This window comes from Aquarana catesbeiana, linkage group LG06 (assembly GCF_042186555.1).
Source record: "Aquarana catesbeiana isolate 2022-GZ linkage group LG06, ASM4218655v1, whole genome shotgun sequence".
NCBI classification, from domain to species: domain Eukaryota; kingdom Metazoa; phylum Chordata; class Amphibia; order Anura; family Ranidae; genus Aquarana; species Aquarana catesbeiana.
In genome coordinates, this window is record NC_133329.1 from 173,812,093 (window position 1) to 173,828,213 (window position 16,121).

The 16,121-nt window shown below is 44.8% G+C and overlaps 1 protein-coding gene across 2 annotated transcripts in view; it reads right to left on the bottom strand.

The window, feature by feature from the left end:
- LOC141101798 (multidrug resistance-associated protein 1-like) overlaps positions 1-16,121 on the bottom strand; it is a 716,249-nt gene that overhangs the window by 507,289 nt on the left and 192,839 nt on the right. For both annotated transcript variants that reach the window (XM_073591133.1, XM_073591135.1), the window contains exon 5: positions 12,403-12,528. In XM_073591133.1, coding sequence (XP_073447234.1) covers positions 12,403-12,528 — 126 coding nt within the window. The remainder of the gene's footprint in view (positions 1-12,402; positions 12,529-16,121) is intronic.

A 16,121-nucleotide genomic window follows, 5' to 3' on the forward strand; every position in this document is an offset into this window, starting at 1 on the left:
AGACCAGATGGCAGCCTTGCAAATCTGAGAAACAGATGCCGAATGCTGAAAAGCCCATAAAGTTCTAATCGATCTAGTACACTCCGACAGAGTATGATGGAACCTCATCCTCAAGCAGATAGGCTAGAATGATGAGATTCAAAATCCACCTGGAAATAGTGGAACAAAAACCAGACTGTCCGCTACGGGGACCTTCAGGAATGACTCCCTAAAGGAGTGGAGGGTAAGAAGTCTTCAAAGAACAGAGGAGGGGGAGGTACTGTGCACTCACTGCAAACACTGGAGGAGCAGCATATTGACGTGGATGTGGTCCACAATGGGTACCACTATTTATAGAGTGCCCCAAAGCAGTATGCATAGTGGCAGCAAGTGTGACCTGTTCTTCTCAAGTGAATTATTGTAGAGTTAATTTCAAGTCCAGTTGAACTTTTTTTTAAATCTGCTTAACATTTTCAGGGGCAGCAAAAAGAAAAGGTGTTAAAAGTCTTACAGTTGGTTTTCTTTATAAAATGGCTATATCCTAAATAGAAATGCTTGTCCCCTGTCAACTTGCTGAGGGTCTCTCTGTAGAGGTCTGACACATCTATTTTCCCCTTCTGGATCAAATGTGACTGTTACCTCTGAGAATACCAAGTAGACACCCCCAGAACCATTAGGGGAGTATGGGCAGGGATCACCTGTGGCAGCAGACTGTCCCCTTTGTGTCCATGTGTAGACATGTTAAACCCAAGTAGTGGTATTGAAACTAGGCCCAAGTATTCACAAAGCTAGTGCAGATGAGGGTCAGGCGGCTGGAGCTGACCAAGTCACTGTAGGTGGGTATTGGGAAAGAACCAGAGATCAGCATTACACAAGATGTTTACAAGCAGCAGCGAGATTGTGCTTCCTCTGTGCTGAATGGTGGAAAAGAGAGTGGAGCATGAGACACTCAACCCAGTGGATTACATCAGTGTTCAGTGCCTCGGTATTAATCCTTAATGCAGCGAGACTAGCAGTGGCAGGAAAACAAAAGGCGTTCAACAGTGTTAATAGTAAGGTAGCTCCTGCTGCTTAAAGCGGTAGTAAACTCGGCGGCATAATCATTCATAAACATAAGGCCAATAGTTTAACCCTTCAATAAACAGATCACAATGTTATTTCCCCCTAAAGCTTCTATCACATTGTTTTTTTGCCTACTTTCTCTTCTGCATTCTTGGCCGAAGCCTGTGCCATATTGGCGGTTGTTTTCCACTTCCAGAACGGAGTATAAGTCCTCCCTTTCTCCTGTATGATGCCTGTAATCTTGCACATTAGGAATTAGCCAAGCCTTTTCATTCTGGGCTACTATGACAACATAGCCCAAATGTGTCACATTAAATTATACATACAAAGAAATACAACATAGAATAATCATTTGATTATTAACTTTGTTTTGTAGTGTATACTTGTGCTCTGTAAGGTAATTTAAAGCCGGCAAGCATTAAATTGACCTGGTCCCTCCGATGATGAACAGGGCCGATGTCAACAACCTACGTGACGTGGCAAGTCACAAAGGGTGTTTCAGGAAATCCTCAGCGGGTCAGAAATCTTGCGATGCAATGCCACAAGTGCTGATGACGGAGGCAGGGCAGCATGTATTTTAAACAAAACAAAAATTCCCAGCTTAACTTACCAGCCAGCCTGCAACCAACCGAATGATCCTGTCTAACAGTATGCGTTAAAACAGGGGATTAGTTTGCACATGTTGGCAAATATATGCGTAAGCTGCAGAGCCACTTCACGTCACCCCAGTATTATTTGCAGTCCTAACTCTAAATTTTGAGAGCCTCCATAATAGAAGCAGATACATTATAATAGATAGGCAGAGAGCAGGTGAGCCTGGAGGGAAGTCCACACCTTCTTAAAGGCTCAGTGGTGCAGGACTTATTGCCTGATGGCACAGTGAGCATGACATGAATGAGGGGCAAATCGCACATGCTCCAGTGAGGTCACTAAAGTAAACATTGGCCTATTACTACTAATGGCGGCAAGGCTGGTATAGAAGATAATGACAATTGACATCACAGTGCTTATCATGGGCAAATGTCTTCATTGAGAGTTTACTACTGCTTTAAAGCTCAATAGCCTTACTTACAAAGCGAGTTTTCAGAGATGGCTCATGCACTGGGGCTATGGCACAGCTCTGGACCTGAAGAGATTTTGGTTGCTAGCACTTACCAGTACACTCAGGTCTGGAAAAAGCCACAATGCAGAGCCCAGTGTCCAAAGATCACATAAAAGACTAGCCTCACGCTTCTAGTCCAGCGAGGTCCAAATTCAGCTTTTCAAAGCCAGGCTGTAAAAAAGCCAATCTGGATAGCTATACAGTATGTAGAGACCAGCTCAAGCAGGATGTAGTTAAAAATCTTTATTTAAGTAAATGGTAGAGGAAATCCAAAAACAAAATTAAAGAAAAAAGGCTAGCAAAGATTTGATAGCCTTCTGAGCAGAGCTGACAATGCTCATCCTTAGGACACTTGCAAAAAAAAAAAAAAAAAAAAAAATAGGATTTTTTAAAACAGCTTACCTGTAAAATCCTTTTCTTTCGAAGGACATCACGGGACACAGAGCCACAGTAATTACTGATGGGTTATATAGGTATCACTGGTGATTGGACACTGGCACACCCTATCAGGAAGTTCAACCCCCTATATAATCCCTCCCCCTTGCAGGGATACCTCAGTTTTGTAGTCAAGCAATATAGTGTATTAGAAGAGGGGCGGGACCTCTGTGTCCCGTGATGTCCTTCGAAAGAAAAGGATTTTACAGGTAAGCTGTTTTAAAAAATCCTATTTTCTTTCTCGAACATCACAGGACACAGAGCCACAGTAATTACTGATGGGATGTCCCAGAGCAATGCTACCTGAGGGGGGGGAACCACGACCAAGTAGGGTGCAATCAGACCTGAGGACCCTGTACCGCTGCCTGCAGCACACTACGCCCAAAGGCAATATCCTCATGCCTTCTCACATCCACCTGATAGAATCTGGTGAATGTATGAACTGAAGACCAGGTTGCGGCCTTGCAGATTTGAGCCATAGAGGCCCGGTGATGCACTGCCCAAGAAGCACCAATAGCCCTTGTGGAATGTGCCCTGATCTGAAACGGAGGAATCTTCTGTTTCAAACCGTAAGCTTGAATGATCAACTGTCGAATCCATTTAGAAATGGTAGCTTTTGACGCTGCCTGTCCTCTATTGGGACCCTCTGGCAGCACAAACAAAACATCCGTCTTGCGGATCTGAGTAGTTGCCCCTAGATAGGCCTTAACTGCTCTTACTACATCCAACGAATGTAGAGATCTCTCTTCCGGAGAACAGGGATCTGGAAAAAAGGAAGGTAGAACAATGTCTTGGTTTAAATGAAAATCAGAAACCACCTTCGGTAAAAAACTAGGATGAGGGCGTAGTACCACTCTATCCTTGTGTATAATCAAATAAGGCTCCTTACAGGAAAGAGCTGCTAATTCTGATACTCTTCTAGCAGAAGAGATGGCCACCAGAAAAATTAATTTCCTTGTCAACAAGACCAAAGGAATCTGACTTATTGGTTCAAAAGGCTGTTTCTGTAACACAGCCAGGACCAAAATTCAAGTCCCAGGGGTTTAGGGGCGCTTTAACCGGAGGATTAAGACGCATCACCCCCTGCATAAAGTTTCGGACCAAAGAATGCGAAGCAAGTGGCCGCTGAAATAATACTGATAAAGCAGAAACCTGGCCCTTGATGGTACTCGAGGCCAGCTTCATCTCTAATCCCATCTGTAGAAAATCAAGGATTCTACCTATGACATATTTCCTGGGATGCCAACCTCTGGATTCACACCAGGTTATATAAGCCTTCCAGACTCTATGATAAATCATCCTGGAAGCTGGCTTCCTTGCATTAATCAAGGTAGATATGACAGGACTTGAGAGCCCACGACTCTTCAGAACGTGGGTCTCAATAGCCAAACCGTCAAATTTAGCGTTTGTAAGGCAGGATGGAACACTGGACCTTGAGATAACAGGTCTGGGCGTACCGGTAGGGTCCACGGGGAACCCACCGTCATCCTTACTATTTCTGCATACCAAGTCCTTCTGGGCCAAGCGGGGGCCACCAGAAGTACCGACTTCCTTTCCTGCCTGATCCTGCGAAGGAGTCGTGGCAGTAGCAGAATAGGCGAGAATGCATAAATTAGTGAGAACCAATGCCACGGAATCACCAACGCATCTGTCCCGCATGCAAGAGGATCCTTTGTCCTTGCCACAAATCTGTCTATCTTTTTGTTGAATCGGGATGCAAAGAGATCTACATCTGGAATCCCCCATCTTTGGCATATGGCCCAAAAGACGTCGGGATGCAGAGACCATTCCCCTGGAAGTAACTGCTGGCGACTTAGATAGTCCGCCTGCCAATTTTCTATTCCCGGGATGAAAACTGCCGATATGCATGGCACATGCATCTCTGCCCAGACTAAGATCTGGTTCACCTCTTTTTGAGCAGCTCGGCTCCGGGTGCCTCCCTGATGATTGACATAAGCCACTGCTGTGGCATTGTCGGACTGGATCCTGACCGGACAACCCTGTAGCCTGATAGTCCAGGCTTTTAGAGCTAGATGTATCGCCCGGATCTCCAGAATGTTGATGGGTAAGGTCCTCTCTGTCTTGGACCATACCCCTTGGACCGCAGCCTGTTCCAGAACTGCTCCCCAACCTGACAGACTGGCATCTGTTGTTACCACCGTCCAGGTAACCGGTAGAAAGGATTTCCCCTTCTGCAGGTTTTCGGGTATGACCCACCAATTGAGGCTCTGACGCACCGCATGCGACAGGTGCATCGGAAAGTCTAATGCCTGAACCTTCTTGTTCCAGGTCGACAGAATACTGTGTTGCAGCATTCTTGAGTGAAACTGAGCATAGGGAACTGCTTCGAATGAAGACACCATCTTCCCTAGTAGCCTCATACAAAGGCGGACTGAGGGACCCTTCTTGGTCCTTAGTGTCAGAATCAGCTCTCTCAAAGCAGTGATCTTTGCCTGGGGTAGAAATATCTTCTCCTGGCTTGTATCTATAATCAGACCTAAATACTCCAGTCTTCTTACTGGTTTTAGGAAAGACTTTTCTAAGTTGAGGATCCAACCCAGGTGTTCTAGATACCTGACCGTGGTCCTCAAGTTTCCCTTCAAAGGGGCTACCGACCGGTCTATCAAGAGTAGGTCGTCTAGGTATGCTATGACAGCTATACCCTGAGCCCTTAATCTGGCCAGAGGAGGAGCCAAGATCTTTGTGAACACTCGAGGTGCAGTGGCTATCCCGAAAGGCAGAGCCACAAACTGGAAATGGCGCCCTCCTACCTCGAAGCGCAGAAACTTCTGATGAGCAGGAAAAATGGGCACATGCAGATATGCATCTCTGATGTCTATTGATGCCAGAAATTCTCCTCCCTGCAGGGTGGGAACTACTGTTCGAATTGATTCCATGCGGAAGGATTGAATCCTTAGGAATCGGTTCAGATCCCTTAAGTCCAGAATGGGCCTGACATCCCCATTTGGCTTTTGGACCGTAAAAAGGTTGGAATAGAAGCCCAATCCCTGGTCCTTTGCGGGAACTATCATAATGACCTCCTGCGACAAAAGTCGCTCTAACGCTAGAAGGAGCGACTGCTTCTTCTCTGGGTCTCTGGGAACATTTGATCTGAGGAACCGAGGAGAAGGGAATTCCTGAAACTCCAGCTTGTACCCTAAGGTTACCGTGGAGATTACCCATCTGTCCCGGAAGTCCTCCTGCCAGAGCTCTGAGAACTGTCGCAGTCTTCCCCCCACTCGAGTGAGCAGGGGCGCCCCCTCATGCAGAGGTCTTAGTGTTTTGCCTAGTAGGCTTCTTTCCCCAGGACTTCTTTTGTCCCTGGGGTTGACTCTTGTCTCTGGACCCCGATGGAGGCGGCCGTCGAGACTGCCTGGAGGCTGAAGCCCCCGGCGCTGGGGAAAGAGTCCGTTTGAGAGAGGGACGCTTACTCTTCTTCTTGACAGGTAAGAGAGTGCTTTTCCCACAAGAGATTCTCTTGATATAGTTATCCAAGTCCTCTCCAAACAACCTTGCACCACGAAATGGAAACCCAGCCAGTAGCTTCTTACATGGTGCTTCGGCTGACCAATTTTTCAACCATAGGATTCTACGTATATGCACCAACCCCAGTGAAAGACGGGAGGTTTGCACGATAGAATCTCTAATGGCGTCAACCACAAAGCATCAGGCCGCTGGAAGGTTAGCAAACCCCTGGGCCTGCTGTTCAGGTAATACTTTGATGACCTGCTTAACATGGTCTCTTAAGTATTGACAGACTCCAATCGCTGCTACTGCAGGTTGGGCCACTGATCCTGCTAAGGAGAAAACATCCTTCAATAGGGATTCCATCCTTTTATCTACAGGATCCCTGAGCATCTGAGCATTGTCTACAGGACAAGTCAGGCTATTATTTACGGAGGAAATGGCGGCATCAATAGCCGGTATTCCCCACATTTTAATAAACTTTTCTTCCATCGGATAAAGTGTTGAAAACTTTCTCGGCAGAAAAAAAACGTTTGTCTGGGTGATCCCACTCAGAATAAATAAGCTTTTCAAGTAAAGTATGAACAGGAAAAGCATGTGCTGCTTGGAAAGGTTTCAGTGACCCCAAAGCAGAAGAGGATTCTTTAGCAGTTTCAGGTATGGGCAACTTAAATGTGGAGCGGACCAATCCAGTGAGGATCTGCACTAAGACTTTCTCCTCTTGGGAAGTCGCAGAGGGTCCCTCTCCACCTGAATCCTCCGAAGAGGAATCATCCATCCCATCCCGATCCTCTGAAAGGGATTCATCTCCTTTATCCCAGAGCTCCTCTGTCTGAGGGTCTTGGGGAACAGAGGAAAGCCTAGTGCGTTTTCTTCCACTGAGTGAAGACGTAATCACGGCCATTAATCTTTCCTCTAGACCATTAATGGTTGAGGAAAAAACCTCTTGTGTAATATATACAGGGGCTGAAGTGCCAGAAGCAGGTGTAGCCCCTGACCCTGATGGCTCTCCCTGGCTAGCCGTCCCTGGCCCATCTTTAGGGGGGGAGGATGCTGCCGACAGGGGGCCCTCAGAACCTGAACGAGATCCCCTAGTGTCTCTGGTTCCTGGGGTGCTTGAACCTCTTCTACCCATAGTGCAAAGTAACAAGGTGTGAGGTATACAAATGAACACTGTCCGCTGAGCGATGTAGTCTGGCTAAAAGCCTTGCTACCCAATGCTCAGTCTGGTGTTACTTCAGTAAATGCTGCCTAGGAGAATGCCTGTGTCCCACCTTACATGCGACCGTCAGCTCTGTGTCTCTCAGAAGGCTGTGTGCACCTGTACAGAGTGCCTCTAATAGCCTGCAGCTGGCCTGAGTGGGAGTCTAAGCACCTGTGCTGACGTCCCGCCCCCTCCTCTACCGCCCCCCCCCTCGAGTTTTGAAAAAAACGAGCGCTTCCCGCGCTGCCGACTCTCCTGTCATGCTTCCGGAGAAAGGCTGGGGATGGGGGGGGGGAGGGAGGGAGGCTGGTAACAAGATCTGCCTGAACGGGTATCTTGAGAGATGGTGGCCATTAGGCCGCAGAGCCTGGGTGGTATAACCACTTTCTAGACCCCTGTGGCCCCTCTCTAGCCTGGGGGGGGGACATTCAAACATGAGAAATCCCCCTTTCCACCTTACCTGTTTGCAGCCTGCTTGAGACGCTGGGACATAAACAGCGATGGAACACCTGAGACAGACAGTCAGCATGTGTAGGTTTGTGCTCTTGGCAGCCCCCGGTGGTCACAACAGGCATAGCATGCATCTACCTTAAAGGAGAAAAGCCACTAGAACTCAAAAATTCTGTGGAATCTCCTCTTACCTTATCCAGCCGCAGGGTGCTGTTTACACAGACCCAATCTTCACCTCTCACGGTGGCCTCCGTTTGAAAAAACCGTCAGAGACTGGGGCGCCCATCAGTAGGGGGATCCAACAGTTCTGGGACCGTAAAGCACCTCGCCAGAAATTAGGAAGTTTAAAGCCATTTTCTGATCTGCGGGGTCCAGCTCTCTAAAAAGAGAAGCATTACGGGTAAAACCTCGTTTCTTCGGACACGAGGCCCGGGTACCATTCAATTCGGCCATGAAAAGACACTTTGAATGGATACGGTTCGCCTGGCTTGCCCCAGTATAGGATCTTAGGATATTCCCCTTTGGAGCTCAGCACAGGACATCTTTACACGTCCATCACCTAAGACACTGGCGTAAAAACTGAGGTATCCCTGCAAGGGGGAGGGATTATATAGGGGGTTGAACTTCCTGATAGGGTGTGCCAGTGTCCAATCACCAGTGATACCTATATAACCCATCAGTAATTACTGTGGCTCTGTGTCCCGTGATGTTCGAGAAAGAAAAATCAATGTTCCTGTAGGCAGCGGTATAACCCAACTATCTAAATTCTTTTGTTCAACAAATTAAGAAGAAATTGGACTACACAATTTTAAAGGGGTTGTAAAGGTATACATTTTTTCACCTTAATGCATTTTATGCATTAAGGTGAAAAAACTTTTGAAAATACCGCCACCCCCAGCCCCCCGTTTTACTTACCTGACACCTCGAAACTCGGCCGCTCGCTCCCGACCTCCATTCAGCCGATCAGCCTGGTCGCTGATTGGCTATAGTGGATGGATTGAAAGCAGCGCAGCCATTGGCTCGCGCTGCTGTCAATCACAGCCAACGACGCGGCGTGCCGGGGGCGGGGCCGAGTGATACAGCGAGCGGCTATAGCCGCCGGCTGTATCACGGGAGCGCGCCCGCAATAACTAACCCCCATGCGAGAGAGCTCGCATTAAGGTGGTTAGTTATTGCGGGGAGGAGCTGAGACAGCCGCCGAGGGACCCCAGAAGAGCAGGTTCGGGGCCATTCTGTGCAGAACAAGCTGCACAGTGAAGGTAAGTATAACATGTTATTTAAAAAAAAAAAAAATTTTATCTTTACAACCCCTTTAAGTCAGTAAGAAATAGATACATCTTTTGCAATATGACTCTTGCTTAGAAAATAAAAAAATGTATGTAAATTATATAAATGGAACATGCAGAAACTGATATGCATGTTTACTGTTAGCCATTCTAAACGTTTAAAAAGTGAAAGTCCTGCCTAGTGTCATATTACTGGGACCTGACTTCTATTCAAACTGCCATCCATGATACATATAGAGTGCTTTGATGGCCAATAAGGGATAAAGACACTTCCCATTTGGTGGCTTGTATATGCATGGTTTACTACAACAACCACAACAGGTACATTCCTTTCATGGGCCAATAAAATCTACGAGAAGTGCTGGCACTGCTTCTTTGTCTAGCTGGAATCAGGAATTCATTATAGATTAGTGGATTAGGAAGAAGCAGTTGACTGCACAGCATGAACACAGCCACAGCCTGTCCTCCATTGTCGGTGAATTTTTGCTGCACACCAGCATGTGTCTGCTAGCCGCTTCTTTTTTCTACAGCAGTTCCTGAGCCTGTGAGAAAGAGTGTTTGCAGAGTTCTCATACAAAGTGCACAAATCATTTGAGCATTCTCATTAGTTAGATAGATACAGTATCTCACAAAAGTGAGTACACCCCTCACATTTTTGTAAATATTTTATTCTATCTTTTCATGTGAAAACACTGGAGAAATTACACTTTGCTACAATGTAAAGTAGTAAGTGTAAAGCTTGTATAACAGTGTAAATTTGCTGTCCCCTCAAAATAACTCGACAGGCATTAATGTCTAAACCGCTAGCAACAAAAGTGAGTACACCCATAAGTGAAAATGTCCAAATTGGGCCCAATTAGCCATTTTCTCTCGCCAGTGTTACAAGGTCTCAGGTGTGAATGGGGAACAGGTGTGTTAAATTTGGTGTTATCGCGCTCACTCTCTCAACATGGAGTTCAGCATGGCACCTCATGGCAAAGAACTCTCTGGGGATCTGAAAAAAAGAATTATTGCTCTACATAGAGATGGCCTAGGTTATAAGAAAATCACCAAGACCCTGAAACTGAGCTGCAGCACAATGGCAAACCATGCAGCGGTTTAACAGGACAGGTGCAACTCAGAACTGGCCTCGCCATGGTCAACCAAAGAAGTTGAGTGCACGTGCTCAGCGTCATATCCAGAGGATGTCTTTCGGAAATAGATGTATGAGTGCTGTCAGCATTGCTGCAGAGATTGAAGGGGTCGGGGGGGGTTCAACCTGTCAGTGCTCAGACCATACGCTGCACACTGCATCAAATTGGTCTGCATGGCTGTCATCCCAGAAAGAAGCCTCTTCTAAAGATGATGCACAAGAAAACCCACAAACAGTTTGGGGAAGACAAGCAGACTAAGGAAATTGACTACTGAAACCAATTGACTGCTGAGGAGACCAGGATAAACTTATTTGGTTCAGATGGTGTCAAGCGTGTGAGGCAGCAACCAGATGAGGAGTACAAAGGCAAGTGTGTCTTGCCTACAGTCAAATATAGTGGTGGGAGTGTCATGGTCTTGGGCTGAATGAGTGCTGCCAGCACTGGGGAGCTACAGTTCATTGAGGGAACCATGAATGCCAACATTTCCTGTGACATACTGAAGCAGAGCATAATCCACTCCCTTCGGAGACTGGGCCACAGGGCAGTATGCCAACATGATAACGACCCCAAACACACCTTCAAGAAGACCAACTGCCTTGCTAAAGAAGTTGAGGGTAAAGGTGATGGAATGGCCAAGCATGTCTCCAGACCTAACCCCTATTGAGCATCTGTGGGGCATCCTCAAATGGAAGGTGGAAGAGCGCAAGGTCTCTAACATCCACTAGCTCCGTGATGTTGTCATGGAGGAGTGGAAGAGGACTCCAGTGGCAACCTGCAAAGCTCTGGTGAACTCAATGTCCAAGAGGGTTAAGGCAGTGCTGGAAAATTATGGTGGCCACACAAAATATTGAAACTTTGGGCCCAATTTGGACATTTTCACTTAGGGGTTTACTCACTTTTGTTGCCAGCGGTTTAGACATTGATGGCTGTGTTTTGAGTTATTTTGAAGGGACGGCACATTTACACTGATTACACTGTTATACAAGCCGTACACTCACTACTTTACATTGTAGCAAAGTTTAATTTCTTCAGTGTTGTCACATGAAAAGATATAATAAAATATCTACAAAAATGTATGTGGTGTACTCACTTTTGTGAGATACTGTATAATAATAAATAATAATAATAACAGTCTACAACTATTTTAGAAAATAGTAAAATAGATAACTTATACAAAAAATAGTCATCATAAAAGTTTCTGTTGTACCTCATACACACAGCGGAAAACACAAGGCTTGAATTGGGCTGCCAGTTTAGCTTTAATAGCAACAGAAAAACAGGAAGAGGGTGAACTCTAGGATCTATACAATATTAAATGATTCGAAAGGGCCGGAGATACCACCATACATCGAGAAATGGGAAAAACAACTGGGAACACAGGTGAAAGAGTTGGAGATTCAACAACTACTGAGGTTGGTTCACTCTACGTCAATAAACAGCAACATGACAGAGTTAAACTACAAGTGCCTGGCCAGACGGTATATAACCCCCGACAGAGCAGATAAATGCCAAAGGGAAACATCAAAGCTATGTTAGCGGGGGTGTAAAGAAATTGGGACTATGGCCCACATATGGTGGCTATGCCCTAAAATATATTGGTAGGAGATCAGGCAAATAATAACAGAGATCACTAACATAGGTCCTGGATGACCAGTGGGTGTGTTTATTCCACGGGATTAGAATGCCAACTAAGCAATATAAGAGAACATTGCTCCCACAGCTCTTAAATGCCGCTAAATACCTAATATCTAGACATTGGCAAAATCAAAATAAATGATATACAAAATTTAGAGTACCTTAGGTTCAGTGATGAGGAGGGGATAGCGGAATTTGAAGAGAAATGGAGGAAATGGTCAGAATATAAGTACTCAATGAGATTTGCCGAAGTAATGGGAGTATAAGGTATAAAGTAAAAAGTAGAACAGGAAGAAGCTAGACATAGGGAGGGAGTAGTAATGCCGAAGTAATGGGAGTATAAGGTATAAAGTAAAACGTAGAACAGGAAGAAGCCAGACATAGGGAGGGAGTAGATAAGGAAAGTGTAGGAGGGATCAGGAATGAAAGTGGAGATGGGTAGGGTGTCGAGGATGGGGGAGAAGGGGGGAGGGGGGAGAAGGGGGATGGGACTTTGGGATTGCATTACGATTGGTTTTTATTGCTGACATCATGTAATGTGGAGACAAGAGGAGTATCTCGCTATTTATTTTGATACAGAAAAAAACTAATAAAGAAATTGAAAAAAAAAAAAAGAAAAAAAAAAATAGCAACAGAAACTATATCACTCACAGGATCATTGACTGTTTCGGAAAAGAGAGGCGGTTGGTCAGGGAATGCAGCCAATATAAGCTCCACCAGGACTAGCAGAAAGTATGTGTAGAATGTGACATCCCGAAACACATTTACACTGGCACCCTGTAGAGAGGAGTGAAACAAGAACACATTAAACAGAGTTTCAATACCTTAAGCCAAACTGGAAATACGTGGAGTGATATGTTGTAGATGAGTAAGCTACATCCTAAGTAATAAGTTGGGCATGAGTAAGCTAACACAGGTAACTGGAACATGTAGCAATGCAATTATAAAGGGGTTAAATATAATTTTCAAAAAAACTTAAGTTTGCAGTTATAAATTGCAGATGTCAATCTGTAATATAATTTAGATGATGCGGTTGTTCTTGCACAACATTTTAGGACCAGATTACCTAGGATTAAAAGAGAAGTATGTTTTTTTGTTTTTTCAGATTTATACTTACCTAGGTGGATGCAGCATTTGTCCCCTGGTGCCTCCACACTGAGAACCAAGTGATCGAACACCGCCGATCTTCTCACAGCTTCCCGGGCAGAGAGCCGCTGACTGTCAGTCAGCGGCTCTCTACTCTGCTCCTCCTGCGCTCACTGGATTGCTGGGCTGTGGAGGGGGCAGGATCGGCCAGCTCAGGCTCTCAGCGACTCGCTGAGAGGCTGAGCCGGATGTCGATCCAGGGATCTCTGGTGAAAACGGGTCACAAAAGTGCAAAACGAACTGCATTCCTGTGATCCATAGGAGAAGTACAGCTAAACAAGATTTGGCTGTACTTCTTTAACCACTTCAGCCCCGGAACGATTTACCCCCTTCTTGACCAGAGCACTTTTTACAATTTGGCACTGCGTCGCTTTAACTGCTAATTGCGCGGTCATGCAATGCTGTACCCAAACGAAATTTGTGTCCTTTTTTTCCCACAAATAGAGCTTTCTTTTGATCACATCTGCGTTTTTTATTTTTTAAGCTATAAACGGAAAAAGATGGAAAATTTGGGGGGGGAAAAATGATATTTTCTACTTTTTGTTATAAAAAATCCAATCAACTCAATTTTAGTCATACATTTAGGCCAAAATGTATTCGGCCACGTCTTTGGTAAAAAAAAAAAAAAAAAAGTCAATAAGCATATATTTATCGGTTTGCGCAAACGTTATAGCGTCTACAAACTAGGGTACATTTTCTGGAATTTACACAGCTTTTAGTTTATGACTGCCTATCTCATTTCTTGAGGTGCTAAAATGGCAGGGCAGTACAAACCCCCCCCAAATGACCCCATTTTGGAAAGTAGACACCCCAAGGAAATTGCTGAGAGGCATGTTAAGCCCATTGAATATTACATTTTTTTTGTCCCAAGTGATTGAATAATGATAAAAAAAAAAAAAATTTACAAAAAGTTGTTACTAAATGATATATTGCTCACACATGCCATGGTTATATGTGGAATTGCGCCCCGAAATACATTCTGCTGCTTCTCCTGAATACGGCGATACCACGTGTGGGACTTTTTGGGAGTCTAGCCTCGTACGGGCCCCGAAAACCAAGCACCGCCTTCAGGATTTCTAAGGGTGTAAATTTTTGATTTCACTCCTCACTACCTATCACAGTTTTGAAGGCCATAAAATGCCAAGATGGCACAACCCCCCCCCCCCCCCCCCAAATGACCCATTTTGGAAAGTAGACACACCAAGCTATTTGCTGAGAGGCATGGTGAGTATTTTGCAGCTCTCATTTGTTTTTGAAAATGAAGAAGACAAGAAAAAAAATGTTTTTTTCCTTTTTTCAAAACTTTGTGACAAAAAGTGAGGTCTGCAAAATACTCACCATACCTCTCAGCAACTAGCATGGGGTGTCTACTTTCCAAAATGGGGTCATTTGGGGGGGTTTTGTGCCATCTGGGCGTTCCATGGCCTCCGAAACTGTGATAGGCAGTGAAGAGTGAAATAAAAAATGTACACCCTTAGAAAACCTGAAGGCGGTGCTTGGTGTTCGCGGTCCCATACGCAGCTAGGCTCCCAAAAAGTCTCACACATGTGGTAACCCCGAACTCAGGAAAAGCAACAGAATGTATTTTGGGGTGTAATTTCACATATTCCCATGGCATGTTTGAGCAATATATCATTTAGTGACAACTTTGTACAAAAAAAAAAAAAAAAAAAAAAAAAAAAGTCTTTTCCCGCAACTTGTGTCACAATATAAAATATTCCATGGACTCGACATTCCTCTCAGCAAATAGCTTTTGGTGTCTACTTTTCAAAATGGGGTCATTTGGGGGGGGGGGGGGGGTTGAACTGTCCTGGCATTTTATGCACAACATTTAGAAGCTTATGTCACATATCACCCACTCTGCTAACCACTTGAAGACAAAGCCCTTTCTGACACTTTTTGTTTACATGAAAATTTTTTTTTTTTTCGCTAGAAAATTACTTTGAACCCCCAAACATTATATATTTTTTTTAAGGCAAAGGCCCTACAGATTAAAATGGTGGGTGTTTCATTTTTTTTTTCACACAGTAATTGCGCAGCAATTTTTCAAACACATTTTTTTGGGGAAAAAAAACATACTTTTTAAAATTTTAATGCACTAAAACACACTATATTTCCCAAATGTTTGATGAAATAAAAAAGATGATCTTAGGCCGAGTACATGGATACCAAACACGACATGCTTTAAAATTTTGCACAAATGTGCAGGGGCGACAAACTAAATACATTTTTAAAAGCCTTTAAAAGCCTTTACAGGTTACCACTTTAGATTTACAGAGGAGGTCTACTGCTAAAATTACTGCCCTCGATCTGACCTTCGCGGTGATACCTCACATACATGGTGAAATTGCTGTTTACATTTGACGCCAGACCCGACGCTTGCGTTCGCCTTCGTGCGAGAGTGGGGGGGACAGGGGTGCTTTTTTTTTTCTTTTCTTTTTTTTTTTTATCTTATTTTTAAACTGTTCCTTTCATTTTTTTTTTTTTAGTATTTTTATAGTTATCTCAGGGAATGTAAATTTCCCCTATGATAGCAATAGGTAGTGACAGGTACTCTTTTTTGAAAAAACTGAGGTCCATTAGACCCTAGATCTCTCCTCTGCCTTCAAAGCATCTGACCACACCAAGATCGGTGTGATAAAATAAAATGCTTTCCCAATGGCGCCGTTTACATCCGGCGAAATCTAAGTCATAAAATGCTCGTAGCTTCAGGGTTCTTGGGCCATAGAGATGATTGGAGCCATTCTGGTCTCTGATCAGCTCTATGGTCAGCTGGCCGAACCAATGGCTGCATTCTCAGGTTCCCTATTGGGACAGGAGAGCCAGAGAAAAATCAGGAAGACGGTGGGGGGGGGGGGGGGGGGGGGGCATTCCCTCCCACTGCTTGTAAAAGCAGTCTAGAGGCTAATTATAACTGCTAGGATTGCTTTTACATGAAAGCCGACCGCTGGCTGAAAAGAATGATACCAAGATGATACCTAAACCTGCAAGCATCATTCTGGTATAAACACTCAAAATCCAGTAACATACCAGTACGCTGCTGGTCCTTGTTGGGCATATATTGTAAACTTTTTTTTCATGCAGCCTGTGGGCTGAACGAAAAAAAGAGATTAGACCATTAGAATACCTCCCTTCATCCACCCACTTCTAATGATGGGCATACATACATGCTGAAGCATGGGGGCATCCGCCCCAAAAGGCAGGAGCAAATCGCTCCTCCGCCC